Source organism: Oreochromis niloticus, linkage group LG6, assembly GCF_001858045.2.
Source record: "Oreochromis niloticus isolate F11D_XX linkage group LG6, O_niloticus_UMD_NMBU, whole genome shotgun sequence".
Classification (NCBI taxonomy): Eukaryota; Metazoa; Chordata; class Actinopteri; order Cichliformes; family Cichlidae; genus Oreochromis; species Oreochromis niloticus.
In genome coordinates, this window is record NC_031971.2 from 29,626,905 (window position 1) to 29,654,356 (window position 27,452).

At 37.9% G+C, this 27,452-nt stretch overlaps 2 protein-coding genes and 1 long non-coding RNA gene across 7 annotated transcripts; 2 read left to right on the forward strand and 1 right to left on the reverse strand.

Annotated features, from left to right (window-relative positions):
* Positions 1–6,622: 6,622 nt before the first annotated feature.
* On the forward strand, positions 6,623–25,865 carry LOC102076430 (sialic acid synthase). 2 transcript variants are annotated; one of them, XR_003220415.1, is made up of 4 exons: positions 6,623–6,665; positions 9,886–10,098; positions 12,650–12,908; positions 25,262–25,865. XR_003220415.1 is itself a non-coding variant. In XM_025907874.1 (3 exons), exons 1-2 carry the CDS (start codon positions 9,952–9,954, stop codon positions 12,833–12,835), a joined length of 333 nt encoding a protein of 110 aa, XP_025763659.1. In that variant the 5' UTR covers positions 9,102–9,951; the 3' UTR covers positions 12,836–12,908; positions 25,262–25,865. The 2 variants fall into 2 exon arrangements, 1 of the variants encoding a protein (XP_025763659.1); XM_025907874.1 differs by lacking the exon at positions 6,623–6,665 and having other exon boundaries at positions 9,102–10,098.
* Positions 11,557–22,605, reverse strand: LOC112847093 (uncharacterized). 4 transcript variants are annotated; one of them, XR_003220419.1, is made up of 3 exons: positions 18,832–19,195; positions 13,237–13,309; positions 11,557–12,766 (listed from the first exon to the last, which is right to left on the reverse strand). It is a non-coding gene; the product is annotated as an uncharacterized LOC112847093 (long non-coding RNA). The 4 variants fall into 4 exon arrangements; XR_003220418.1 differs by lacking the exons at positions 13,237–13,309; positions 18,832–19,195 and adding an exon at positions 22,031–22,605; XR_003220417.1 differs by lacking the exon at positions 13,237–13,309 and having other exon boundaries at positions 18,832–19,186.
* LOC100695847 (sialic acid synthase) lies at positions 17,794–25,865 on the forward strand. Its single transcript, XM_003449950.5, has 6 exons — positions 17,794–18,214; positions 18,296–18,511; positions 19,165–19,264; positions 19,679–19,833; positions 22,619–22,885; positions 25,039–25,865. Exons 1-6 carry the CDS (start codon positions 18,083–18,085, stop codon positions 25,222–25,224), a joined length of 1,056 nt encoding a protein of 351 aa, XP_003449998.1. The 5' UTR covers positions 17,794–18,082; the 3' UTR covers positions 25,225–25,865.
* Positions 25,866–27,452: the final 1,587 nt, after the last annotated feature.

A 27,452-nucleotide genomic window follows, 5' to 3' on the forward strand; every position in this document is an offset into this window, starting at 1 on the left:
TGAGTCTGGCAGTACCTAAGGACCAGTTCAGATCTTCACTGTCTGCCAGATTGTCAGCTACTCTGTCCTATGTACAAATGCCTAATGCATCTAACCTGGTGTCCCTTTTTTTGACACTGGTCTCCTTTACCAACTCACTGACTGCAAAAAAACAGAAAAACAAACAAACAACATTTTCAAGTAAGCAACCTCTACTCGCTCCCCTGTGTAAATATACTTAAGTAAAAGAAACTGTTTATTGAGTTTCCTTTCTGCTTCACCTTGGCGCACCAACCGTCTGGCCTTGACAGTATGATCTGGCCAAAACATAGACCCAGCAGAGCCATTATGTACTGCCATTTCAAAACAGGGCACTGTGCATGAGCAGATGCTGCAAATTTTCTACAGACAATGGCAAGCTATTAGTGATAAACAAATCAGTCATAAACAAATCAGTGATAAACAAAAGATGCTCACAATAGTACAGGAAATTCGCTCCGGTGTGTACACCTCTCCCACACAGTGCCCCAGCCTTTCCCTGTCATTGCTCCCCCGGTGCCTGCGGATGACTTTTCCAATGCTGCTTCCCTCTAGCAATTTTTTTTATCATCACTTCATCAGCAACTACAGTCAGGTTAACTTCACCTCTCACACATCTCACTTCACCCAAAGTGTCCTTTGTCTGCTCACCAGAAGCTGCTGCAGCCCTTGCCAAATTAAAGGAACTCTTTACCTCAGCACCAGTTCTCGTGCACCCAAATGCCAAACTCATGCCAATGCCAGTCCCGTGCCTTCTTCTCCTGGCAGCTGAACCCTGCAGAACATAATTATGACATGGCTCATCGGAAGCTGCTCGCAGTGAAGTTGGCGCTGGAGGAGTGGCATCACTGGCTGTAGGGAACCGAGCAGCCTACTATCGTGACAGATCACAAGAACCTCACTTACCTTACAACCAGTGTTGGGAAGGTTACTTTTAAAATGTATTCCACTACAGATTACAGAATACTTGGCCCAAAATGTATTTTGCAACGTATTCCGTTAAGTTACTCAATGAGAGTAATGCATTCTGAATACTTTGGATTACTTAATATTAGTGCTGTCAGCATTACTCTCGTTAAAATGATGTTAACGCCATAACTGCATTAACGCTGCAAATCTCGCTAACGGAGATTTGCAGCGCGACTGGCAGCGGTGGCAGGTTGTGGAAGGCCCGGTGACCTGGGCTGAGACAGAGACGAGCGGAACCAGAGGATATTCTGCCGGCGGCTAGACCCGAGGACAGGGAGACGAGAGCCCTGGTACACGCTTGAGCCTAAGGCAGCAGCGGGCGGAGTTCGGAGCTCTGCCCTTGCGGGTGGCTGCCGGAGAGGAGTGGTGGAGATCAGGCGTCGGAAAATGCTGCCGGCTTCACAATTTTAATGGACTATTCTTGGGACTTTTAGTGTTTTAGTGGACTATATTAATATTTTATTTGGCTCTTTTATTTTATTTTAATAATTGTTGTCCCTGGCCAGGGTATTTTACTGTGTGCAATAATTTATATTTTAAGAAGGTATTTTTATAGTTCCTATTGTTTTTGGCTCCGCCACTGCTCCTCCCGTTTAGAAGGGTTCCCCGTCTTAAAGCAGAACCTGGCCCCCGCCCCCTCCCACCCTTTCTTTTTTTTTACAGTTGCACACCAAAGAATTTCAGATTTCAAATTGTCTGATCAGTCGGTTTCTTTTGTTAATGAGAGCAGACGCTATAAACTATATTGGAATTTCTTATTGTTAGTAATGGTCACTTTTAGGTCACTGGTTTAGCATGTCTGTCTCACACCCTATTCAAACTGTTAGACAGATGGTGGGGGTCTGGTGATTTGGGACATTCACACAGGAAGCCTGGCACCGGTGTTGGAAGACTCCACAGGTAGTGGAGTCTTTTGTTTCTCTTTGAGGATGGCAAAGAGACAAGGGAATCAACCACTGTAAGAGGTGACAAGTTAGTGTGAACCCTTTCTTTGGGGGAGATCAAAGGTGTAAAAACAGCTGTGTATTGCCTGTTGATTTTTAGAAGGTATTTAAACCCAGGGCTGTGCTGGGTTTGGGGGAGACTCTGCTTGTCAGCGTGGCTCTCTCCTTGCCTCTCTCACCAAGCTTGGTTTTGGTTTTTTTTATTAAAGGATGTTAGCTACCAGTCACCGTTTGTCTGCAGGCTTTATTAAATGAAAACTTCCATAACAAAACTCAGTGTACATTTTCTTAAATTTATTAAGCAGTTAAATTCCCAAATTCCAGGATTTGCCATGATTTATAGACATGTTTTGGTCTACTGGACAGATTTGGACAATAAGACATGTTCTGAATTCCATTCTCGACCAGTCAGCTTCAAAATTAGACACTTCTTTATTGAGAACGTTCATGTATGAAGCCATGGAAATGGTGAATAGTCGACCACTAACTGTAGAGTGTATCAACGACCCTGTAGGACCAGAGCCATTGATACCCAACCATATTTTGACAATGAAATCAGCAGTGATCTCACCACACCACCACCTGAAGAATTTGCTAAAGAAGATCTCTACCTGCAGAAAAAATTGAAATGAGTACAGTATTTGGCAAATGTATTTTGGACCAGATGGAAAAAGGAATATCTGTTAAAACTGCAACAAAGAAGCAAATGGAATAAAAACAGAAGAAACGCACAAATAAATGAAATTGTTTTATTGCAAGAAGACTGTCTTCCAAGGAACCAATGGAAACTCACCAAAGTCGTTGAAGTCACTCGAGGAGCTGACGGTAGAGTCAGAAAAGTTAAGCTTCTCACAGGGGCGATTTTAGCCCATTTTTGGGGGTGCTTCAGGACCCCCAAAATGAATCAAAGCACCCCCAAAGATTTCTTACTTTTTTTGACAATATTTGCTGTTTGTGTGACACACTACTAAAAATATAAAAAGCATTCAGTACTTGGTTGAGACGTAACATTTTAACAACAAAAGTATAGATACCCCCCCCCCCGGACCCCCCCCCCTCCCAAAATGGTTTGTTCCAGCTCCCCTCTCCTACGGTGGCCCTGAGAGGCCAAACGGACTGCAACTTCAGAAAACACTTGCAAAAAGAAAAACACTTGCAAACAGAAAAATGCTGCAAAAAGAAAAACGCTGCAAAAAGAAAAACACTTGCAAAAAGAAAAATGCTGCAAAAAGAAAAACGCTGCAAAAAGAAAAATGCTGCAAAAAGAAAAACACTTGCAAAAAGAAAAATGCTGCAAAAAGAAAAATGCTGCAAAAAGAAAAACACTTGCAAAAAGAAAAACACTTGCAAAAAGAAAAATGCTGCAAAAAGAAAAATGCTGCAAAAAGAAAAACGCTGCAAAAAGAAAAATGCTGCACAAAGAAAAATGCTGCAAAAAGAAAAATGCTGCAAAAAGAAAAACGCTGCAAAAGCACACAAAGCACAACGGAAATAGGAAAAAAGACAACGGAAATGTTTCTGGGGAGACAATAACCGGACGGACCAGTTGCACGAACCAAAACATGTATGTATGACTGTTTCCCAATTCAGGGTCTGCAGCCTTAAAGTACGCAGCCTTAACGGTCCTTAACGGCCGCACTCAAAGACCGCTGAGGCCGGCTTGTAGGCTCGTGAAATGGGACGGTCTAGCCTCCGTCGCGCTGCCCAGGTTGCCTAGCAACCATGATACTAACAGCTGGAAACGTTTCATACAGCTTTGTTTGACAGAAATGAAGGAGAACATATTTTGTACATTTGTTTCTACATGAGCTTTGTGTGATTTGATAAGTATCTGAGGCTGATGATTTTTGGGCTTCATTTCTGTACTGAACAGTCATTTAAGATTAGCTAGTAAATAACAATTAGCTCATGTTGTTCATGAGACTAAAGTCATCTCACTTTGGTAATGTAAATATAATATGGCCAATATTTTACTAATCATTATTAGTTATTACAGCAGTGAACATGAACTCTGTGCCAAACACTGAGCTTCAGTAAAGATTCAAGTTGCATTTATTTATATTTCCTATCACCTTAAATCTTCACTCAAAGACAAGCATCTTTGACAGTGTATATATAGATGTATTATATATAAGAGACAAATATTGTTTTTTTTAATATGTTGGCATTACTAAATTTGGCTCAATGCTTATATATATGTGTGGAAGAAGCAAATGTACGAGCTGTGATAACTGTTTCTGATAGAATGAAGAGTAGACTGAAATATTAAATATTCCTTTATTGGGTGAGAAAATCAGACCATGTCATAACTGCTTTAAGTTATACAGAATAGATATCAGAGCCTTAAACAGGCTGACTTCTGCTAAATGGGTCAAACTGGGCAGAAAGTACACAAACACATAACATCCTTATAAAATATGATGTAACACTATAGATCAACTTACCTCAGAATATATAAAGCATATAAACAATTACAGCAATATGATGCAACAAACACAGCAGTGCTACTAATCCAAAATACTCAAAGCTTCATAGAACTGAAACAAACATTTATTTTTAGCTCCATTCTGCTGCTGATACATACTTTAGGTTTCTGAATATTAAACTTGTTGCTGCCTTTCATAGTGTGTAACTTGAAGGCCCTGAGTACTTTCTCCCACACTGAAAACACTGGATGATAAAATTATTTGAACATTACCTAATAAGACTGATTCAGGACAGACAATTAGTTATTTTAAACTTTCCTAGCAGTCCTTCACAAACAGGGAACAGTCTGTCTATTCTCTCCATCTGTCAGCTGCTGCTGGCTCTTCCTCCTCCTCTTCCTCACACACTGCTGAGTTTGTCCTGGTGGATCATCAGGGGTGCAAAGCCTCACAGATGATGTGCAGCAGTGGGTCCCTCAGTCTGTCCTCACTCTGGACACTTGCAGTCGTCACACATGGAAATCAAATGTGTGATAAGCTGCAGGATTCAAACACAAGTGTAACTTATAAATACATGTTCATACTTTTATTCCACAATCAGAGAGAAAGAAACAGAGAGAGAGTGCAGGACAGACAGACAGGTGACAGTCTGAGGTGTACACACTGCTACAAAACAGCACAAGAGAAGGAGGATTTAGTGTTTGTGTTATTACGAGTGCTAAACAAGAAGAGTTCCCAGATGGTCCAGTGGACACATGTGTGACTCCTGTGATTAAAGCATCTTTCTTTCAGCTTAACGAGTGAACCGTCAGCTCGTTCAAACACACGTTAAAGTCCGTTTGGCTCGACACCACCGAACAGAGGCAGCAATATAACACAGCTAACATTAACAGTGCAGTGAATCCTGCTTGTGCCGTCATATTCAGGACTGCAAACCGAGCAGCATCACTGACTTTCAGCTTGTTGTGTTTGTGGATATATGACTGACTTTAATTATCCACAAAATCATCAGATTCTCTGTAAGATTAAGGTCGACTATCTAACGGCGTATAAAGTAAAGGCTTTAAAACAAAGTAAATGCTGAAAGTACAAACATCGCTAATGTCACATAACTTTGCCGGCATGTGGCCAACAGTAATGTTTTAATGTTCCTCATTATTAAACATTTGCACATAAATAAGTGACATAATATTCAGAACTTACTTTTGAAAGTTTACTCTTTGGCCGCTCCACTTCTTTGAAGTGTCTCCCAGTGCACTTGTTAGCATGTTTTGGTTCGTGCAACTGGTCCGTCCGGGTATTGTCTCCCCAGAAACATTTCCGTTGTCTTTTTTCCTATTTCCGTTGTGCTTTGTGTGCTTTTGCAGCGTTTTTCTTTTTGCAGCATTTTTCTTTTTGCAGCGTTTTTCTTTTTGCAAGTGTTTTTCTTTTTGCAGCATTTTTCTTTTTGCAAGTGTTTTTCTTTTTGCAGCATTTTTCTTTTTGCAAGTGTTTTTCTTTTTGCAGCGTTTTTCTTTTTGCAGCATTTTTCTTTTTGCAAGTGTTTTCTGAAGTTGCAGTCCGTTTGGCCTCTCAGGGCCACCGTACTCTCCCCTGCTCTGGCTCTAGCGCCGTCGCTGCAAGAGCGATGGTGGCTGAGACGCAGCGGAGCGGAGGTGTAAGTGCCTGTCTTAAAACAGGACATATTAGCTGCATTTCACCTTCAGTTACTCTTTATATAGTTAAGTAGGAGTCAGACCATGTTTCTTTTTAGCTGAAAAACATTACACCCAGGTAACCTGCAGTGTTGGAAACGTGTTTTCCGACGATGTTTGCTACCCTACAATCCGTCCTACTCTGTAGTAAAATCAGCGATATTTGACCGTCCTGTTGCTCCCATTGAAATTTATACAGCCTATTTAAAATTTAAAACTTAAAATTGTCCGTAGCCTGCTGTTGTTACCACTGTCCTGTTTGAAATGGAATGAGAGAAGCTGGTTATTTTGTCATATGTGCATGTGTCGATATTAAACCCAGGAGCAACATTCAGGTAAAAGTGTAAGAACAAATGATCCATCAATAAAGGAACAGTGTTTCAATATTTATATCTTTTATTCGATGTTTATGTGGTTTGGTTATTTGCCTTTTGATTGAAAGTACACTGAGAGAGGACTGTTTTTTATTAGTGATCTTAATAATATTTTTTTTCATATTAATGTAATATTTTCATCTAATTGAATACAATCTATTTGTGTATGATTGTCAGTCCAAAGAGGGAGAGAGGAAAGAGGGGAACGTGAGGAGAAAGTGAAAGGTCAGGAAGAACCAGGTAAGAAAACAGACAGGGTATACTAACAGGCAAAACAGAAACTGTTAAACTGCTTGAGAGAGTTGACCACCAAAAAGTGATAGACAGATTTGCCAACTTCAAGGTGAGGCGACATAGGTTAAAATAAAAGAAAAAAATCTGCAGAGCCATAGTAGTATCTGCAATAAAGATCTTTTCATACATTGTATACATTGTACCATAGGCAAAGTTGCCTCCATTTTTATAATTTTTTTTAATCAATATTTTGTACATTTGTACATTTCAAGGACTCTATTTTTGGAGTGTATTTTTATGTATCTGTATTATATTATACATACACGTTAAAAGTGAACCTCTGTCCAAAAAATGCACTCAGTTTACTTTTTACTCACTATGATCATCATTCATCATTTTCCCCCAGTAATTACCCATATGGAAAAGATATATATAAATCTTATAAAGTTTGTATCTGTCTTGTGTGAAACTTGTATGAAAAGCATACAAGAGTGAAAACAGATATAAGATCCCTTGAAAAATTATATAAATGAAACTTGTATGTTTTGGATACTTCCTAAAACAATATATGAAAGTAATGAGAAAGTGGCCACTTTCATGAGTAAATCATATAAGCCTTATATGATTCACTATATGAAGTAGGCCACATCTTATGCAAGTCTTTTATAAGTTTTTACCATTTCTTTTCCATATGGGTAAGGTTAGGATATATATTTTTTTTATTCCAATCCATTCTTCTTTTGCAGCATTTAAATAACCTTTATCAGATTTGATGGTTTTGTTACAGCCTTTTAAAAAAGTGTTTTGCTTTTCCTTCACAAACGTGGGGATTAAATTGTGTTAATATGTACAAAACAATGATGTCATGTTTTGTGACGAGGACCCAGGCACAGAGAGACTTGATGAATTTAAGAATCTTATGATTTAATAAAGAAATTTACAGACTTGCACAGATATGGTGAAATTGTGATGACTGATAATGGAGATGAAGACAACAGACGATGAGGACAGGGAGGAACAGGGGTTTAAATGCACCAAGGAGACAGTCAGAGAGAACTCGGGAGAACTGGAGACATTTAAGGATGCAGGGACTGACAGAGACAGGGAAGAAGTCTCATCGTGACAAGTAAAGTTTATCTTGCCTGGCTGGGCAGCTCTCTGGGTGCTCAGCACCCCCAAAGCTCTGATCCTAGAATCGCCCCTGGCTTCTCATCAGTGACTCTGCTAGAGACAATAAAGGACAGCTAACATACAGCTAAAATGATTAGAGTAAGGACTAAACATAATGTTTATTGGTTAACCTTTGTTAAGTTCATTGTTGTGTTAAGAGACTTATATATACATACTATATATATATATATACTATATATATCTATATCCAGGGGTGCACATAAGTGGTCCGCAGGTGCGCATTCGCTGTCAAAATAAAAGACGCGCATCAGATAAGAAGTTGCAACGCGCGTTTGCGTACATATAAAAGGCACTGTTTTTGTCCGCTAGAGTGGGATTTTCACGGCATATTCTGCACCACATCTCTGTGCGTTCATCATTTGTTTGAAGCCAGCTCACCTCCTGCAACCACTTTTCCGAGAATACGCGCTTCTTTTGGGGTTCGGACTCCTTCTGACATTTCTTTGGAGGTGGAGGAACACCAAAGTAATTGCTTATAGGAGCTTGCTTCTTCGACATCTTTAAGAGTTCTAAACAAATGTCTGTCCTCCTCCAGAAAATCTTATGTACGAAACGCGCGTTGCAACTTCTTATCTGGTACGCATCTTTAATTTTGACAGCGAATGCGCACCTGCGGACCACTTATGTGCATCCCTATCTATCTATCTATCTATCTATCTATCTATCTATCTATCTATCTATCTATCTATCTATCTAGTCATCATCATATAACCCATTTTAATTTTGTATGTTTTTATTTTTTATCTTCCTAACATTTTCCTATTTGTATAAAGGATTAGTATACTGTTAATACTTAACATTTGGACAATAATCGATTAATTTAGTACGTTTACGGTAAGGGCAGAGGTCACTTCCTGTTTAGCCAGTAGTTAAGTCAGAGAGGCTGTGTCTCAGTTCAGGGGCTGCATCCTTTGGAGGCTGCATTTGAAGGCCAATAATGTCACAGCGACCCAACGAAGGCTGTCCCAATTCGAAGGCTGTTCCAAATGCAGCCGACAAATGCGTCCTTCATGTCCGCGAATTTAAAGGATGGATCGATTGGCCCTTCATGGCCCAACCCTATCCCAGAATACAGAGCCCAGCCAATTCCAGTTTCCAACAATGGCGGCAGCTATTTGTAATATTACTCTTATTACTCTTTTCAATACTTTATTAAATAAATTAAATGTTTATAATATTTGTATTTTTTCAAACGCAGCAATGGCAGAGGAGCGCGGCTAAAGAGTTTGAAATATTACTCTTTCTGGGTCACAAAATAAACTTTTAACAAATTTTCAGCCGAGAATGTAGGTGTGTAAACTTCAAATACTTGCTCGGTTTTTGCCTGGATTCCCAGCACATCGTTTTCAGACACCCTGCGGTCTTTCGCTACTAAAGTTAAACATGTAAGTCACTTAGATAACCTAAAAATGTTATTGTTTGGCTTTTTTCAGTGTTTCATTTATTCCTGAGTAAATCAGCTTGGCTGGGATTTAAGTTATAGTTTTCACACAGCTGAATAAATGTCAAACAGAAAACTGATTAAACAGAAATGTAGGATGGTAGAAAAGGCCAAAGTGTCATGCTTATTTTATATTTTGTGAAATATAAAATAAAATAAAATAATATAATTAAAATTATAAAATTATATTTCAACACTAAAATGTTTTAGTGCCCTTCTTCAAAGCTGCCTTGTGTGATGCAAACAACTTTCCATATCTGGAGAAAACAGCCAAAAAAGGTACCAGGCTTTTCATGAGTAACCTCAAATCACTCTTATCTGAACTGACGTGGGAAACAACAAATCTGCAGTGTGCAGTGCATTTTATAGCTGATTCCACCTTGTGGGAGTAGTTCTTGGCAAAAAAACAGAAGCTCCCTTTATCTTTGATGTAGACTGCCTGTGAAAGCTGTGGGCAGCATTTAAAAGTACAACAGTAAGATGTACAGCTAAATTACAAATACTGCAAAACTGAAATTTTATAAAAATACCACCTGAATCTTCTCTTCTTGTCTGCTCTGTCATGATGGGCTAATTTTTATTATTTTATTTCAGTACACACCCCACATCCCTGTTCATCTAGAGTATATTGGATCACATAATACAATATCAGGACAACCCATGGTGATATCCACTGGGATGCAGTCCATGGAAACCATACACTGTGTCTACAAGATAGTAAAGGAGCACAAGCAAAACTTCACCCTCCTGCAGTGCACCAGCACCAACCCTTTGGATCCTAAAGAGGCCAACCTCAGTGTGATCAAGGTAATATTAGTGAATAATTTCCTTATACTCAGTCATCATGTTCTCTGATTATGTTCTTTTATTGCAATCCATATCAGCAAACAGGGGAACATTCATGTTACAAAAAAGGTAATCCTTTCAGGCAACATTCCCCAACCCTTTGGACCCTAAAGAGATCAATCTCAGTGTGATCAAGGTGTGCGCTCAGTCATCATGATGACAGATTATGTGCTTTTATTGTAGCACGTAGCAGTAAACAAGGGAATGTTCACTCTCCCTGTTGAGGCAGAAAACCAACTGTTGCATGGGAAAGTTTTATTGATGTTAGGATAGGTGTTAGAACTTTCCCCAAACGTTTCACAGCCTTCAGTTTCACCATTCAGATTAACACTGTCCTTGGTGACAGCTACTCATGGTGGTTCTGTGGTGCCTTCTCAGATAATGAAAGACAGTTCACAAACTGTTACAATGTGAACATTGCAAGACGTTAAGCAGGGCTGCCCAATCCCAGTCCTCGAGAGCTACTGTCCTGCAGCTTTTAGATGCATCCCTACTCCATCACAGCTGAATCAAATGGTTTGATTACCTCTTCAGCATGCCATCAAGTTTGGCAAAAGCCTGATAAACAATTTCCCATGCGTGGGACTAATAAAGGTTATCTTATCTTGTCCATTTATTTGATTCAGGTGTGTTGGAACAAGGACCCATCTAAAAGCTGCAGGACAGTAGCTCTTGAGGACTGGGATTGGGCACCCTGACCTTAGGTATCAACTGTCAGCTACAGACCAGCAATGTATAAAACAAATCTCATGTTTTTACTGTGCCCTAATTTATACATTTCCATAACTTTGACATTGTTCTGCTCTAGTACTGTGCAGTTTGGGCTCTTTGTACTTGACTCTTTAGAAACACATTAGTCTCTGGTGCTTTTTTAAAGACTTATTTTCCTCTACAATTATACCATTAGCTTGTATTATTAAAAATAAAAAAATTTCGTTTTCTGCATTCAAAAAATGCCAAAACGAGTGCTACCTTTGCCTGTTATAAAGGTCGATTGGCTCAGCATGCCTTCTTAAACCTGCCTTCTTAAAGTTACTAATGCCAAATTGTTGCCACATTCTACTGTCTATACTATCATTTGATCCACAAAATGGAATGTACTGAAGAGGCCGACAGTTGGTTGTGGGTTTGTTTTTGCATTTCTCCTTCTTCTTCTTCCATGGGACAGTGCCAGAGATGAAGACACATTAACCACATTAGTGGAGCAGGTTATTGACGTTAAAATGAAGAAAGTCAAGATACCATTTTATATGTCTTTTTTTTAAACATCAAAGTCTAGGTTAGCTCAACAGTTAGCTAAATCCATTCCTTAAATGTTATATGACATTAGAGTATCATGTTACACTATCACAAAGCTTTGTAAGGTACTGTTGTCTGGACAGAAGAAACCTGACAATGAAAGACTAGACAAAACCAGTGTTTTTGTTGAGGAGTAACTACACTCAGAGTTTATGTTTAGATGTTAAATTGTGTGATTATGTGTGACCACTGTATTGTATGACCGTTACAGTCATACAATGGTCATTCAGGATAGATTGATAGTGATAGATTTTTTTTTTTTTACAAGAATCATAGTTACACAAACTTTTTTTTCCCATGTAGCATTGGAATCAGCTTTTTATAGTATGAGGCAGCTATAGCATTTTTTTTTTTCATGAAAACTCTGATAAGAAACTGGTGGCATTGAATTTGAAATACAGAGGCAAGACATAAATGATATTCCTCACATAGAATGTATTGCCCAGTATTTTTGGAAGAAGAGTGAGACTGGAAGTCAGGGTTTCATCATCTTTGATGGTCTGCTGCCTTTATTAAAGTGTACTTGAAAATTACAGGTCCCTTTTATGCAACCACATTTTCTTTTTAACTTAATGAACTTCTCTTAATACAAATTCTTTGAGTTCATTTTTTTTTCAAGTCATTTCTTTGTTTTTCTGTTATGCTGCAAATGTATTTATCTTTTTCCTTTAAGTGTATATGTGCCAGAAATTAGACTTATTATAAAGTTGGGTCCATCCATCAATTTTTAAAGTACCTTTTGAATTTTCTGTCACAATGTTCTTGTGTCTCTTCCAGCCATCACAGGGCAAGAGGCAGGTTACAGCCTGGAAATGTTCCCAGTGCGTCACAATTAACAGACATAAAGACAGACAACAACGCACCGTAACATCCGCAGTCATTCAAAATCAATAATTAAAGTATGTTGTTGCACTTTGGAAGAAAACTCACTGCAGGAACTTGCAAACACAGAAAAAGGACACAGTGATGTTCAGACCAAATATCTTCATACTATAATAGTGCTAACCCTTTCAGTGCCATTTATATACGTATGGTATATAAATTTTATTTTGTCAAAAAAAACAAAAGCAAAAACTAAACGTTTCCATAGATAGGATTTAGCAACATGGCAATACCTTATTTGTGAGATGGATCAAGTTGTGAATGACAAATGTTTATTATTTACATGTTATGAATCTACCTGTGATTTCTATATTCTTTGTTTTCTGCACAGCTGGGCAAGTCAGTGATAGCTAAGGTGGCCATTTCCAAAGGTACGGTGCTCTGCCTTCACATGTTTGCAGTGAAGGTTGGTGAGCCAAAGGGCATCCCTCCAGAGAACATGCAGAACCTGGTGGGCAAGAAGATCAAAGTGGACATGGATAAAGATGACAGCATTTTGGCAGACGTGATAGAATAAAAAAATTTCCAAAATTGTTGAAAAGAGGCAGGCAGATAGAGAGGGTTAGAAAATGTAGAAAGAAATTGGACAGGTGATGTGAACAGACAGAGAAACAGCAAATAATGGACTTAAATGAAGATGAAGTTTGTATCTGATAAAATTAACGGAAAGAGAGGAAGTGTCTTCCCTGTATAATTTGCACAAATTAAGCGAAATAAATATAAATATAAACATGTCTGTATCACTGTATCATTTATGTCGGCTATCACTTCCGACATAAATGAAGACAGGAAAGTAAACAGCGGTGACTTTTGAAGGGTTACTGAAGTTGGACTAGCTGGTATATAATGATGTGCTATGTGATCGCTAGCGACACAGCTATGTTAGGATAATAGTGAAGCTGGAGGATGAATGCTAACCTTTTTCCACTCGATAAAAGCTAATTTGAGGGCTCCCGAAGGTTAGGCACAAATCCAATCATGTGGCAGGATGCTGTAAACGAACCGAACTTTAGTCACGAGAACAACTGAGATAACCCATCGACAATACGAGGTTAGTCATTAATATACTGCTGCATGGGCTGGGCTGTATTTACATCGTAAGGTTTTAAAACCTGAGCTTTCAAATGATTAACGGTAATAAAAACCGAGAGAGGCCGACAGTGATCACTGACTGCTTTTAGGGACTTGTTGAAATTAAATAGAACAAGATACAAAGCATTAAAACATGTTAAATACACAACAATAATACACCTGTTACATATGCAAGGCCACATATATATATGTATGTTTATAAATCCAACAAAGAGGAGGAAGAGGAGGTACCATAATGGAAGGACAGGCCCCTGGACGGTATGTACCACCGGCAGATAGAGGAAGTGGCTGTTATCCAGAAATCTTACCAGTGGCTGGACAAAGCTGGACTGAAAGACAGCACACAGGCACTAATCATGGCAGAACAGGAGCAAGCTCTGAGCACAAATTCCATAGAGGCTGGTCTATCACACCCGGAAAAGACCCCAGGTGCAGGCTGTGTAAAGATGCCCCTGAGACAATCCAGAACATAACAGCAGGGTGCAAGATGCTAGCTGGCAGGGCATACATGGAACGCCATAACCAAGTGGCCGGCATAGTGTACAGGAACATCTGTGCCAAGTATGGCCTGGAAGTCCTGAGGTCAAAATGGGAGACGCCTCCAAGGGTGGTGGAGAATGACCGAGCTAAGATCCTGTGGGATTTCCAGATACAGACAAATAAAATGGTGGTGGCTAACCAACTGGACATAGTGGTGGTAGACAAACAGAAGAAGATGGCTATAGTGATTGATGTAGCAGTTCCGAATGACAGCAACATCAGGAAGAAGGAACATGAAAAACTTGAGAAATACCAAGGGCTCAGAGAAGAGCTGGAGAAGACGTGGAGGGTGAAGGTAGCCAGTGGCTCCAGCAGATCCCAGGAACAACACCAGAGATCTCTGTCCAGAAAAACGCAGTCCTAGGAACAGCTAAGATACTGCGCAGGACATTCAAACTCCCAGGCCTCTGGTAGAGGACGCGAGCTTGAAGGATAGACCGCCCATAGGAGCCAGAGGGGATTTTTTTTCTGCTGGAGCCACTCGCAGACGCTACAGGAGTGTGAGAGGAAGGACAACCAGATTAAAAAATAGCTTCTCTTCACAGGCCATCAGGCTACTGAATCACTGACTTAGTGTCGAACTGTAATTATCCATAACTGTAAATTTGCAATTTTGTACATATCTTTACATAAACACCTTAATATTGCATGCTCTTTATATATTATCACTGTGGCAGTGTTGCAACTACTTCCACTTTAAATTCTGATTACACCCACACATAAGCTACAAGTGCTACAAAGCACTGGTTTTACTTATTTATTACTTTACTTTTAGTTCTGTGAAGGGAACCTGCAAAGTAAGATTTTCATTACTCTGCGTAACCATTTGTGTTTTGCTGTGTACATGATAATAAACTTCTTGAATCTTGAATCCTGAGATAGGCTTATCTCTGCAACACTTTTTTGTGTGCCTGTAACTCTTGAAATTAGTTCCAGGAAGGGACGGCTATTCCTGGAAAGGGCTGCGTGCAACATGTCCATATGAATCCCTGTTAAAAAAAAAACAAAAGCGCAGCTGTTGGCGATTCATTGCACTTTTCTATTTTTGCTCTATGCTTTTATTATACATTCTTCCTTTTTCTCTCCTGTTCCTTTTTCTTTATTTTTCCTTTCCCGTCCTGCCTTTCAGTTTGGACATTGCCATACTGCACATGTACTATAATAACAGAAGTGCCACGAATGGAAATATGTTGGTGATGTGTGCTGCGACGGTGGCGCAGCAATCGTGGCCTGTACCTATAACTAATTTCAAGAGTTATAGGTACAGATAAAAAAAATCTTGGCGAGATAAGCTTATCTCATTGTTTGGTTTAATGACAAATATAAAGCCACATCAATTTGCTACTGTTGCATGCGGCATGGTCTCAATTGTGGCAGGTTTTAGACTGGTGTTAAAGTATAACATTTCAACCTTGTCACCGTTATTTACAGCATAACCTGATATTTTATGTAATTTTAATTTTAAACAATTTTTTAAACATGTTAAAAATCCTTTTTGTAGTCTTTCTGTGCTAGTTGAGCATGACAAATAGTAATTGCTGACTTAAAGTTAGAAAAACTGCCTTATAAAGTGAGACAGATTAGTGAGTTCCAGCGTGTTTATTTACTTGGAGGGGAGCAATAGCATACACAGTGAACGTCTATGTGAGTGCTTGTCAGGGCAATCTTCCTGAGCCTTTTTTTTTTTTTATAAATCTTTTCCGATGTTATCCTGGGAACAGATATGTGTGTGACACTCTTACAGAGAAACAATTCAGCTATATAGTGTGCCAGTACATGATCTGGGAGAAAAACAGAGATACATTCTCTCAGCTTACTAATAGGTGTTGCATAGCCTTACTTAAAAGGTCCAACCTATTACTGATTTCCAGAAATACAGGGTGAATACACAGTGCTAGGCATGTTGGTCACGGACATTATATGCATAATATTATAAATATTTTTAATTTACTTCAAGCAAATCATTCTAGGGGTTTAATCTATGAAACATTTTTTGTTTGAAATATTTTTCTGTGGATTCATAAAATATAAATTCTTTCAGATTTTGATATCTAAATCCCCTAACATGTCAGACAGTGAGACAGCCCATGTAAAGTAAAACAATGGAGAGTATTAAAATTGTGTTTAAGTGATAATAATAGTAAATTTAAAATATACTAAACTGTTCACTTTATTTTTCTTTTTATATTATGTTTTCTATATAATATTTCATTTATAAATACATTTATATAATTTCTATAAATGTAAAACAACAGCAGTTTTAAAGCTGTTGATATAATTAAAATAAGCAAGCATTTTGTCAAGAAATTGATGTTGCCATATAAGACTTTTAATATGAAGTAAAAAGATAACAATAGCGAAAAGTATATTTTATTATCCAGAGTGGTCTTTATTACTGGTTGAGTTTTGGACCTCTCTCTTAAATATAGGTCTAAATAGCTTAATTCCGATTATAGACAGTTACATTGCATGTTAAGGGGTACAACCATTATAAAACTGGGAAAATATTTGCATATCATAAACTCTTTTCTTCGTTTAAGGTATATGTTTACTACACCCAAAAGCTAATACAGCTGTCCACTTAACAGTCTGTTCCAGGTGAATACGCTGTAACAAAATTTTTTTAAAAAAAAGTAGTTCCGTCTCAGCACATGCCATCTGCTCAACGGTCTCAAATTCGCATAAAAAAAATAATGGTATCAATTTTTAACATGCATAATGAGTGCTGTGAAATTTTAGCTTCATATATCTAATACTTTAAAAAATATATTTTTATGATAAATGGTCAGTTGACCCACTGGCCTTTCTTTCACACACTGAACACTCAGGAAATGTTTGAGGATGAATATCTCAGAGACTATTAACTCTAACTTCTGGTAATCTGTAGGTTCCAAAAAGTGTTGGAAACATTGCACATTTTTGTAATCACTAAATACTAGCATCACACAATTGCTGAACATTCATGATGCAAAAAACCCCCAGAGTATCTCTACTGGATGGAGATCCTGTGACTATGGAGAACATTTGAACACAATGAACTCATTCTCTTGACACTACCAACTGTATTTCATTTGTATATCATTAAAATTTAAATGAACCTGGCTCTCCTGTCATTCTTTAACTAGATGATGTTGTTACAACATTTTCATAACCTGAAATTTTATGATATTATGGAAAATGTGTTTTGTTCAATTACTAAATTTCTTTTCTTATTTGTAAGTCTTGAATTTTATGTGATAGGACACCTAAGGTGGTGATAAGTCTGTCTGATGAAAGTGTTTAACTGAAGAGGACTTATAGAGGACATTTTATGATAACATTCACGGCTTATGAAAACATCAACACAATTAATTTTTGTTTTTCTGTTTAAAGCGCATATTGCAGGCAGCAATGAACACATGTCGGTAGATATTGTGGCTTAAAAAACTCTGATAATGATGGAAAATCAATTGTGGAAAATTCATTTTTGAATATTTTTTTAAAGATTTTGTTCAGATAAAATGAAAATGTTTGGATTCAATTTGACTTTAAAGAATTGTTTGAGATTTAAGACTTATCTAAAAAAGAAATTGCTTAAAATTAAATGACTAAAACAATTCTGGGCTAAACAGTGAAAGAGAAAGCAGCGGTTAAAAGCATGTGACCTTCCATCTGATAACCTCGTTAGCTACAACAAAGCCAACAGCCATTAGAAACATTGCTCATATTTATGTAAAATTACACAGATTTTTTAAAATCGATTTTTCCATGAGCAAATATAAAGAGCAAACTGTCAGCAGCATTAAAAGAATTACAATAGATCTGATTGGTGTCCAGCTTAAAAAATCCCAGATAAATACAGAAATGATACAAAATATAATTTATTGTAAAGTGTTCAAACTTGGTGTTATGATTTTATAATGTTAAGATATGGTTTAGGTTAAGGCAGGGATAAGTAAATATTAATTATTGCCTATGTGTCCTAAAAAAAAAAAGTTTCTGGAGGCGGTACCTCGGGGGTATAAAGTACAACATACAGCAGTAACCACTTCCTGTCCTCTCGCAACTCGGACGCTTTGGTCGTTTGCAATCTCTGAATTTACAAGATTCCACTCTGAATTTGAATCATTTGTTCAATTTGTGTGTTAGCAGCATGCCTCTTCAGTTTGCACTATGTCCGGGCAGAATGATCGGTGGCTCCCATCCGTGTTTCATCATTGCTGAAATTGGACAAAACCACCAGGGAGACATTGAGATTGCTAAAAAAATGATCAAGATGGCAAAGGTAAATTAAATGAATTTTTTTTCTTAAAGAGCTTTTAACGAATATTATTTAAAACATACTTCTTTTCTCTTCTCTTCTTAGGACTGTGGTGCCGATTGTGCTAAATTCCAGAAAAGTGAATTAGAGTACAAATTCAGCAAGCGAGCCCTGGAGCGCCCTTACAATTCAAAGCACTCCTGGGGGAAAACATACGGTGATCACAAGCGTCACTTGGAGTTCAGTCATGATCAATACAGGGAACTAAAAAAGTATGCAGATGAAGTCGGCATCTATCTCACCGCCTCTGGCATGGATGAGGTATAAGAAAAAATTAATCCCGGGAACTATGTGTGTGCAATGACTTTCACTTCAATCCACAGGGACAGTGTGGTACTCAACAATGTGCTGAGTATTGATGCATAATTCTCACACTTGCAATCGAAGAAAGAAAAAAAACTACCCACTGTTACAAACTAGAAAGAAAAACCTATATACTTAAGCCATTCCAGTCAGGAGATCAAGTGGTTCTATTGTGTTGTGGGGGAAATTTAAAATTTTGTAAAACCCCACCACGGGGTTAAGTGGACACAAAATCAAGGTTTAATACAAATCAATACAAAGTTGATGTCAATAATTACCTTTATCCTCTGTCCTTGTCGTCATGGTCTCTTCCAAGATAACAATACTCCACTCCACACAGCACAAGGAATCACTCAATAATTTGAGAAAATGATGTGAATCGAATGCTATGACCTATACAGACACCATAACCTATCTGAACACCTATGAGAGATATGGGCCAAAGGCAATATCTTTTGCAGGATAATGTTCCATCCTTCCTGTAGCTCTCAGGAGATTTGCACACTCAGTGCTGAGACACAATGAAGCCATTATGCCTGATATATACATTTTAGCATTCTTTGGTTATATGTTTGAATTTTTCAGTGTATATATGTATCTGATATCCATAGATGGCTGTGGAGTTCCTTCATGAGCTGGATGTGCCCTTCTTCAAAGTTGCCTCGTGTGACGCGAACAACTTTCCATATCTGGAGAAAACCGCCAAAAAAGGTACAAGGCATTTTGCGAGTAACCTCAAATCGCTCTTACCTAAACTGTCGTGGGAAACAACAAGTCTGCAGTGTGCAGTGCATTTTATAGCTGATCCCACCTTGTGGGAGTAGTCCCTTGTAAAAAAAAAAAAAAAAAAAGAGCTCTCTGATAGAGACTTCATTTGAGCGCTGAAATAGTGGGCAGCATTAAAAGTACAACAACATGACAACATAAAAAAATTACAAATACTGCTACACTGATATGTTATTTCTAAATATCACCTGAATTTTCTCTTTTATTCTGAATCTGTAAGTTTTGTTTGTCTGCCCTGTTATGATGAGCTAATTTTCATTATTAAATTTAACTACACACCTTACATTCTTCCCCCTCTGAACAGTATATTGGATTACATAATACATATGTCATTGTCAGGGCGACCCATGGTGATATCCACTGGGATGCAGTCCATGGAAACCATACGCCGTGTCTACAAGACAGTAAAGGAGCACAAGCAGAACTTCACCCTCCTGCAATGCACCAGCGCCTACCCTTTGGATCCTAAAGAGGTCAACCTCAGTGTGATCAAGGTAATAGAATAATTTCCTCATACTCAGTCATCATGTTCTATGCAAGGTTATTATCGTTAACGAAAACTAACGAAATGAGGAAAACAAGAAGTGAAAAAACATTTTCGTTAACGGAAATAAAAATAAAAACGAGACTTTGCGAAAAAAGGAAAACTAACTAAAACTGTAATGTGTGTTAACAAAACTAACTAAAATTAACTGAATTTATAGCAAAAATGTGTTTAGTTTTCGTTGATGTGTGCGTGCCATACAGTAGTCAAGGGTGAAAATGAAGTTTAGTTTCCAGGTTTTTTTCTTGCTGTGACTCATTATGTCAGCAGGTGGCAAGTACGTTAGTCGAGTCGTCTGTGTTGCTGCTCATGTCAGGAAAAGTCGGGAGAAAGCGCCAGAGTCCAATTTGGGATTACTTTGAATATGAGTGTGTTTTGGATAAAGCAAGTGTCTTGTAGTGGAAAGAGACAAATTATGAGGGACATTTCTAAAGGGAAAAAAATCCCACAAACCTTAAAGTGCACTTGAAAAGCTCGCACAAGAAGGCTAACCTAGCTTACCTTGAGAAGGTAAGGGAGCACACTCAACCCTCATCCCCAGAAACAGAAGCTAACCCCAGGCAAGGCAGCGTGATGCATCACGAGACAACAGGACTGGGATATCTACATAACTGTGTGAGTCAATTGCCTTCAAAAAGTTTATCAATTCACTTGAACCAAAATTACGAACAGCCGCTGCTGCAAGAGTTAATAGTCTCATTGGGGCCAAGATATACCTTTTATAGTTGCCTGGTATCAGTGGTTGTTCATCTGCCCTAATTTATTTATTTATTTATTTAAAGAACCCATAGGTGGGAATGTGAGTTGTCTGTCTCTGCGTGTTAGCCCTGCGACAGACAGGCGACCTGTCCAGGGTATGGTAGCTGGAATAGCAACATACCCAAGGATAAGCAGAAGAGCATAACTGATATGATGAAACTGGGATTTTGTTACACTTAATTATTGCAAACACAACTAAAACTATAACTGAAACTAATCAAAACTAAACTGAAACTAAGGATTTTCAAAAAAAAAAAAAACTAAACTAAACTAGCAAACAATTGGTAAAAACTAATTAAAACTGATATAAAATTGAAAATCTTCAGTCAAAACTAAATAAAAATAAAAACTAATGAAAATTGCAAAACTATTAAAACCCTGCTATTAAAACCCTGGTTCTATGATTATTAGTGAAGTGTCGGTCGCAAACGAAACGGCTCTTAGAGCTGGATCTTTGAAGTGAACGATGCGAGCCGGCTCTTTGCTTCTTCTTTTTTTCTTTCGATCACCCTCTCTCTCTCCCTCTCTCTCGCACTTTTTTTTCTGCTTCACTCAGCATGTGAGCCTTGTGCTTGCGCTGAGCAGAGGGGGGAGGGGTGGTAGTTACACTCGCAGTAGCACAGGAACAGAGCAGGAGGGAAAGAGAGAGAAAGAGAGCCAGGGGCAACAACAAGAGACAACATCGTCACATTAGAAAGGTATAGTAATCAGTTTTCAAATCAGTTTTCTGTGCAATATGTGTAATTATAACTCTTTTTTTTAAAGTAACGACCTCAATACTGATCACAACAAATATGGGAAATGTCTCCAACATCCACAAACATTTGACCCAAAGCATACAATTAATTTGCGTGAATGTAATGTCTTTGATATGTTGCTTAGTACTGGTTGTCATTCTCAAATCGGAGTCACTGAGAACCCAGTGAGAAGCAATAAGTGATATCGATAATGGAATTGTTAAATTCTTATCAACAGTTTATAAAATAAATCCAGTGTTTTCTTTACTCTGCCCTATCTTTTAGATTTCCATGAACTTCGATGTTGTTCTGCTCTGGTACTGAGCAGTTTAGGCTCTTTGCACTTGACTCTTTGCAAAAAGTTTAATCTCTAGTGCCTTTTTAAAGATTTATTTTTTTTCTGCAATTATACCATTAATTGGTCCTATCATTAACGATACAGATTTTGCAGTTTAGTGCAATTAAGGAAAAGGCTGCCCAAATGTATGCTAGCTTAGCCTGTTATAAGGATCGACTGTAGCATGCCTTCTGAAACATACCTTCTTAAAGTTACTAATGCCAAACAGATGCCACATTATATATCCTACTGTCTATACTATCATTTAAATGGCTATGCAGATCATTAAATGCTCTTACAAAAAGCAAATGTACCTTGGTTTGCTGAAAGAGGAAATCCTTGAAAACAGCAGATCAAGGGTCTATGGAGCCTTGGCAGTTTCCAGCTGGACCAGTTAGTGACCAGTGTTGTGTCCATTCAAGTAATCACATCACTGTTGTTGCTGAGAAGGTTTTAAACTGTCTAAACAATAAAGAAAATTCTCTCTGGAATATGGTGAAGAGTCCCAAAGGAAACTAAAAGTCATATGAAATGGAATGTACTGGAGAGGCAGGGTGTGGGATTGTTTTTCCATCTCTTCATACATGGCACATTGCCAGAGATGAAGACTCATTAACCACCTTAATAGAGCAGGTCATTGTAGTTGATATGAAGAAAGTCAAGATTTTTTTAAACATCTAAAGTCCACATCTTTTTGTCAACAAGCTAACACAACATTTAGCTCAACAGTTACTTAACTTCAAATCCATTCTTTAAATGTTATATGATATTACAGTGTCATCTTACACTATCACCAAGTTTTGTAGGTACTCCTTTCTAGAGAGAAGGAACCTGCCAATGAAAGACTTGAGAAACCAGTGTTTGTGTACCCCCTGTGCTTAGATGTCTATTTTTTCTGGAAGACATTCCAGGAGGAATTTCCAGATGTTCCAATTGGATATTCTGGACACGAGCAAGGCATCTACATCACTGTGGCTGCTGTGGGAATGGGAGCAAAAGTTGTGGAACGCCATGTGACCCTAGATAAGACCTGGAAGGGAAATGACCATGAGGCATCCCTGGAGCCTTCCGAGCTGGCAGAGCTGGTCCGAGCAATCCGACTGGTGGAGACGGCAATGGGATCACCAGTCAAGCAAATGTTGCCATGTGAGAAGACCTGCCATGATAAGGTTAGTTTGATTCATTTAGGAGGAAATTTAGCAAAAAGGTAAAAGTTGAGACTGGAAGTCTGCATTTCAAGCTTGATCTTTTATTATTTCTCACAAGTTACTCACAAGTGCCACTTCATTAATTTAATTCAATTCAGTTTTATTTATATATCACCAAATCACAACAACAGTTGCCTCAAGGCACATTATATTATAAGGTAAATAACCCTACAATAATCAGTGTTGGGAAGGTTACTTTTAAAATGTATTCCACTACAGATTACAGAATACATGCCCCAAAATGTATTTTGTAACGTATTCCGTTACGTTACTCAATGACAGTAACGTATTCTGAATACTTTGGATTACTTATTATATTATCGTGCTTTTTACAACTACATGAATGTACTATTGCTGTGTGAATTATGACTTTTACTGAAGGTTACTCGCCATACCAATACCGACTAGATTTTTAAATCTTAATATAAAATAAGTAACAGTAGGGTGACATTAGGTAAGGCTGCACTTTTTGCAGCGCTCTCCTATCGAAAACTATTCCGCGCATATATAAAACGGGTTCGCGTCTCCAAACCGTAGTAAAGGGACCTCTGGCTAATACGTCGGGTTCGTGTTGGGCTCGTAGCTGAAAACTAGCTTTACTTTGTTGTCTGGGTCAACTTTGCTAGCGAGAGACAGAGAGAGGCGTTGAAAGGCTGCTCCAACTGAACTTATTGTTTGGGAGGAAAACACGAACACAGTGTACAGTCGAGTCTTAATAGCTTACTTACAACTGGGCTCGTCAGGCACTCTTTTTGGCTGCAGTGGTTATTATTATATTTGCATGCTTCCAGCTCCCGTTTCTGGTCGGTGACAACTCGCACTTTTCCTTTTTCTCCCTCCCTCGCTCACAGACACATAACGGGTATGGTAGTCCATTCTCCCTGTAGCACGGACTACACTGCCCATGAAGCTACATTATTTATTATATTGTGTATATTGTGCATTTTGCTATTTATCATACTGTTTATTTTAATCTTACTGTACAGCGCTTTGTGACTACCTGTCTATGAAAAGCGCTTAATAAATTAACTTTACTTACTTACTTACATTCTTTAGGGCTATGCATGTAACACTCTGTCTATTGGCTTCATATTAAATAATTTTTGTGAATAATTTTTTAAAATATTTCTTCATGTCATTATGCGAGCCGCAAGTAGGGGTGACATGGGCAGCGAGATTGAGACACAGGCATTAGAGCCTCTTAATGCGTGTTTTGTTTGAGGCGTGGAAACCAAAAATAGAAAGGGCATAGCCGAACATATGAAACAGGAAAGTACCGCCGTGTAATCCCTTTATTTCAGCAAAGTAACTGTATTCTGAATACCACCTTTTTAAACGGTAACTGTAACGGAATACAGTTCCTCATATTTTGTATTTTAAATACGTAATGGCGGTACATGTATTCCGTTACTTCCCAACACTGATAATAATACAGAGAAAACTCCAATAATCACATGACCCCCCTAGCTGAATTAAAGTGCACTAAGTGCACTACTGGGGTCCCTTTTGTACAACTACACACATTTCACATGTCTTTTTACAAGACATTTCTCTGTTATTCTGTTCCAAATATATTTATCTTTTTCCTTTAAGTGCATATGTGCCAGAAATTAGACATTTTGTTGCTGTTGCATAAAAGAAGGTTTATAGTAAGTCTCACTTCATGTAGGGTCTATCCATCACGTTTAAAGTACCTTTTGAATATTTTGCCAAAGGGGGCTTTACCATCACTGGGCATGAGACAGGTTACAGCCTGGACAAACAGAGAGACAACAATACACTGTCACATCCACGATCAATTTAAAATCAATCATTAACCTAAGAAGTATGTCCTTGCACATTGGAAGAAAACTCACTGTGGGAACTTGCAAACACACTCATGTTCAAACCAAATAGCTTCATAATACAATAGTGCTAACAATTTCAGTGCCACGTTGTGTAATAGCAGGTTATAATTACCATAAAATACAACCATATACTTATGCAACATTTGGCAACGTGGCAATACCTTATTTGTGAGATGGATCAAGTTGTTCCCATAAAAATGATAAATGTTTAGTAGTTATATATTGTTAATCTAACTGTGATTTCTGTATTCTTTGTTTTCTGCACAGCTGGGCAAGTCAGTGATAGCTAAGGTGGCCATTTCCAAAGGTACAGTGCTCCGCCTGGACATGTTTGCAGTGAAGGTTGGTGAGCCAAAGGGCATCCCTCCAGAGAACATGCAGAACCTGGTGGGCAAGAAGATCAAAGTGGATGTGAAGGAAGATGACAGCATCTTGGCTGACATGATAGAATGAATAACCCTCAAAACTGTTGGAAGAGAGGCAGGCACAGGTGATGTGAACAGACAGAGAAACAGCAAATAAGGGAAGAAAATATGGGCTTAAATGAAGATAAAGTGGATATCTGATCAAATTAATGGGAAGAGAGCAATTGTCATTACTCTGCATAATTTGCACAAATAAAGCAAAATAAATGTAAACATGTCTGTACTTCAGAATTAGAATGCAGCTTAAGGTGCTCTATCTGTATACATCCATGCACTGTTTGTATGTAAAGGCCTTTTAGGAAAAATATCTGCATATTCTCATGTTAGGAATAAATGTTTACATTTACAGCAGCAGATGCAAACATATCTGATGTGCAAACATTTTCTGCCAAGATAAGGAAACAACTGTATATGAGATTTGTCAAAACTGACACATGCACTTTATAAGATTATACAAACACCTTCACTATTTTGTGAGAGATTTTTTCCTGCTTTATTTTCACAGCGCGAATTATTGAGAAAAATGGTGATATATGGTTATATAGGTTCCACACCAATCAAACACACCTTTACCACCTGTCATTTTTGCAGGCTTTACATTTGGAGAAATGATTACGGTCCTGGATTTCTTTAATAATTATCTTTTAAATAAAAAAAGTTCTAAAAACATCTAGTTTGCATTAAATTTATTCTGGAGTGATTCATCCCTTCCCATCCGAACATTTAAATATAACAAAATGTGTGAATACAGAGGCTTCACACCAATTAGACACAGTTTAATATACCCAAGCTGGTAACTTAGATATAAGTACGCAGTATTGAGTATAATTAGGTGTTAGGTACACATTAGTTTGTAATTTACAAACACAGATATAAACAGTTTGTAAGTTTAAATATAATAATGAGAATATATTTATACTTTATACTTTAGAAACAGTGGAATCAACATTTAAACAGTTGTCTCTATTTCTTGTTCATGCGATCATGAAAATTTATATGCAAAATATTTAAATGTACATTTATAACTAAGACAATGTTTTTCAGGTTTTATAAACATTTATTGCAATCCATGGGTAATTCAGGCACTTAATAGTTGTTAGTTAAATACTCTGGGTGACCTCATCAAAAGTGAAGCTCATTTATCCCTTAAGCATTTGTTAATGAAATTAGAAGGCCAGCAGTACCACAAAAGTGTCGGCTATTTTTGAAATGAAAAAATAGAAAAGAAAAAAAATGGAAACAGGCAACGCACAAAGTGATGAACAGCATACAAATCTTTATTGCAAGAGTCAACCTTAACCCGCTTCAGCTTTACAGAATACTGAAATGTATGTAGGATGAGAGTGTGAAGGATTGGGAGGGGTTTAAGAGAGAAGCATTGAGCAACTTAAGGCACAGGCTACTCTCAGCTTGAATATACTGAACCTCCTGCAGTTAAAATTCAACGTTAATTAGGCTATCTTAAAACAACTGTGAATATTTCACAGAGAATATTGCCTGGCACTTTAAAAACTTTACTGTGGGTTTAGGTGCCACGTTATTTTTTAACTAGATGCTTAAGGAAGATTACCACTTTACTTCTGCACCATAAATGCATCACAGAAATAAGAGCGAAAAAAGATGTGGGAAGGCTGTGGGATGTTATTATTTTGACTGTAAACTATAACATAATACAGCATAACATAACATTTTAATGACTATAAAAGGAAAAAACACTTTGTAGATTGAAACAAGAACATGCATGCAGGGACTAACTGCACTTGAACAGTGTCTAGTGGATTTAGCTGAAATCTTAATGAAGCTAGCCGGTCTTGTAACACCCTTGTCTGTTATGGCATCTATGGAGTTTGGAATCAGACCCTAGCTATATTTGGGAAAGCTTTAAAATTCTATTTATATTTGGTTAAATTGAGTTGTCTAAATCCTCAACTGATTACAGTCTGTAGACAAAGAAAAATCAACTGGAGCTCACAAAACAAATTAACATAGTATGTGACTTTTTTCTAAATAACTCTTTTGGTCATACTTCCCCTAATCTCAGGGTTCCTCTTGCTTAACTTCTAATTCTAACGTGTGTTGGTCAAATCTGTTGGTAATAATTACCAACAATATTACTGCAATAAAGTTTTTATTGTAGTACTCCAGATATGCTGTTGTCGTCTCTGGGCCAAAGCTCATTTTCCACAGCAGCGCAGAAGCTGAGAGGCAGCTCATCCCACAGCATAGCTTAAAAGTTAATCTTTAACATGGAGGAAT

What these genes read in the sequence shown, in the direction of transcription:
- LOC102076430 (XM_025907874.1), top strand. Translation starts at nt 9,952, where the DNA reads ATGGTGATATCCACTGGGATGCAGTCCATGGAAACCATACACTGTGTC. An exon ending in CCAACCTCAGTGTGATCAAG is followed by an intron (nt 10,099 to 12,649) that starts GTAATATTAGTG and finishes TTTTCTGCACAG; the next exon opens with CTGGGCAAGTCAGTGATAGC.
- LOC100695847 (XM_003449950.5), top strand. Translation starts at nt 18,083, where the DNA reads ATGCCTCTTCAGTTTGCACTATGTCCGGGCAGAATGATCGGTGGCTCC. An exon ending in AAATGATCAAGATGGCAAAG is followed by an intron (nt 18,215 to 18,295) that starts GTAAATTAAATG and finishes TTCTCTTCTTAG; the next exon opens with GACTGTGGTGCCGATTGTGC. An exon ending in AGAAGACCTGCCATGATAAG is followed by an intron (nt 22,886 to 25,038) that starts GTTAGTTTGATT and finishes TTTTCTGCACAG; the next exon opens with CTGGGCAAGTCAGTGATAGC.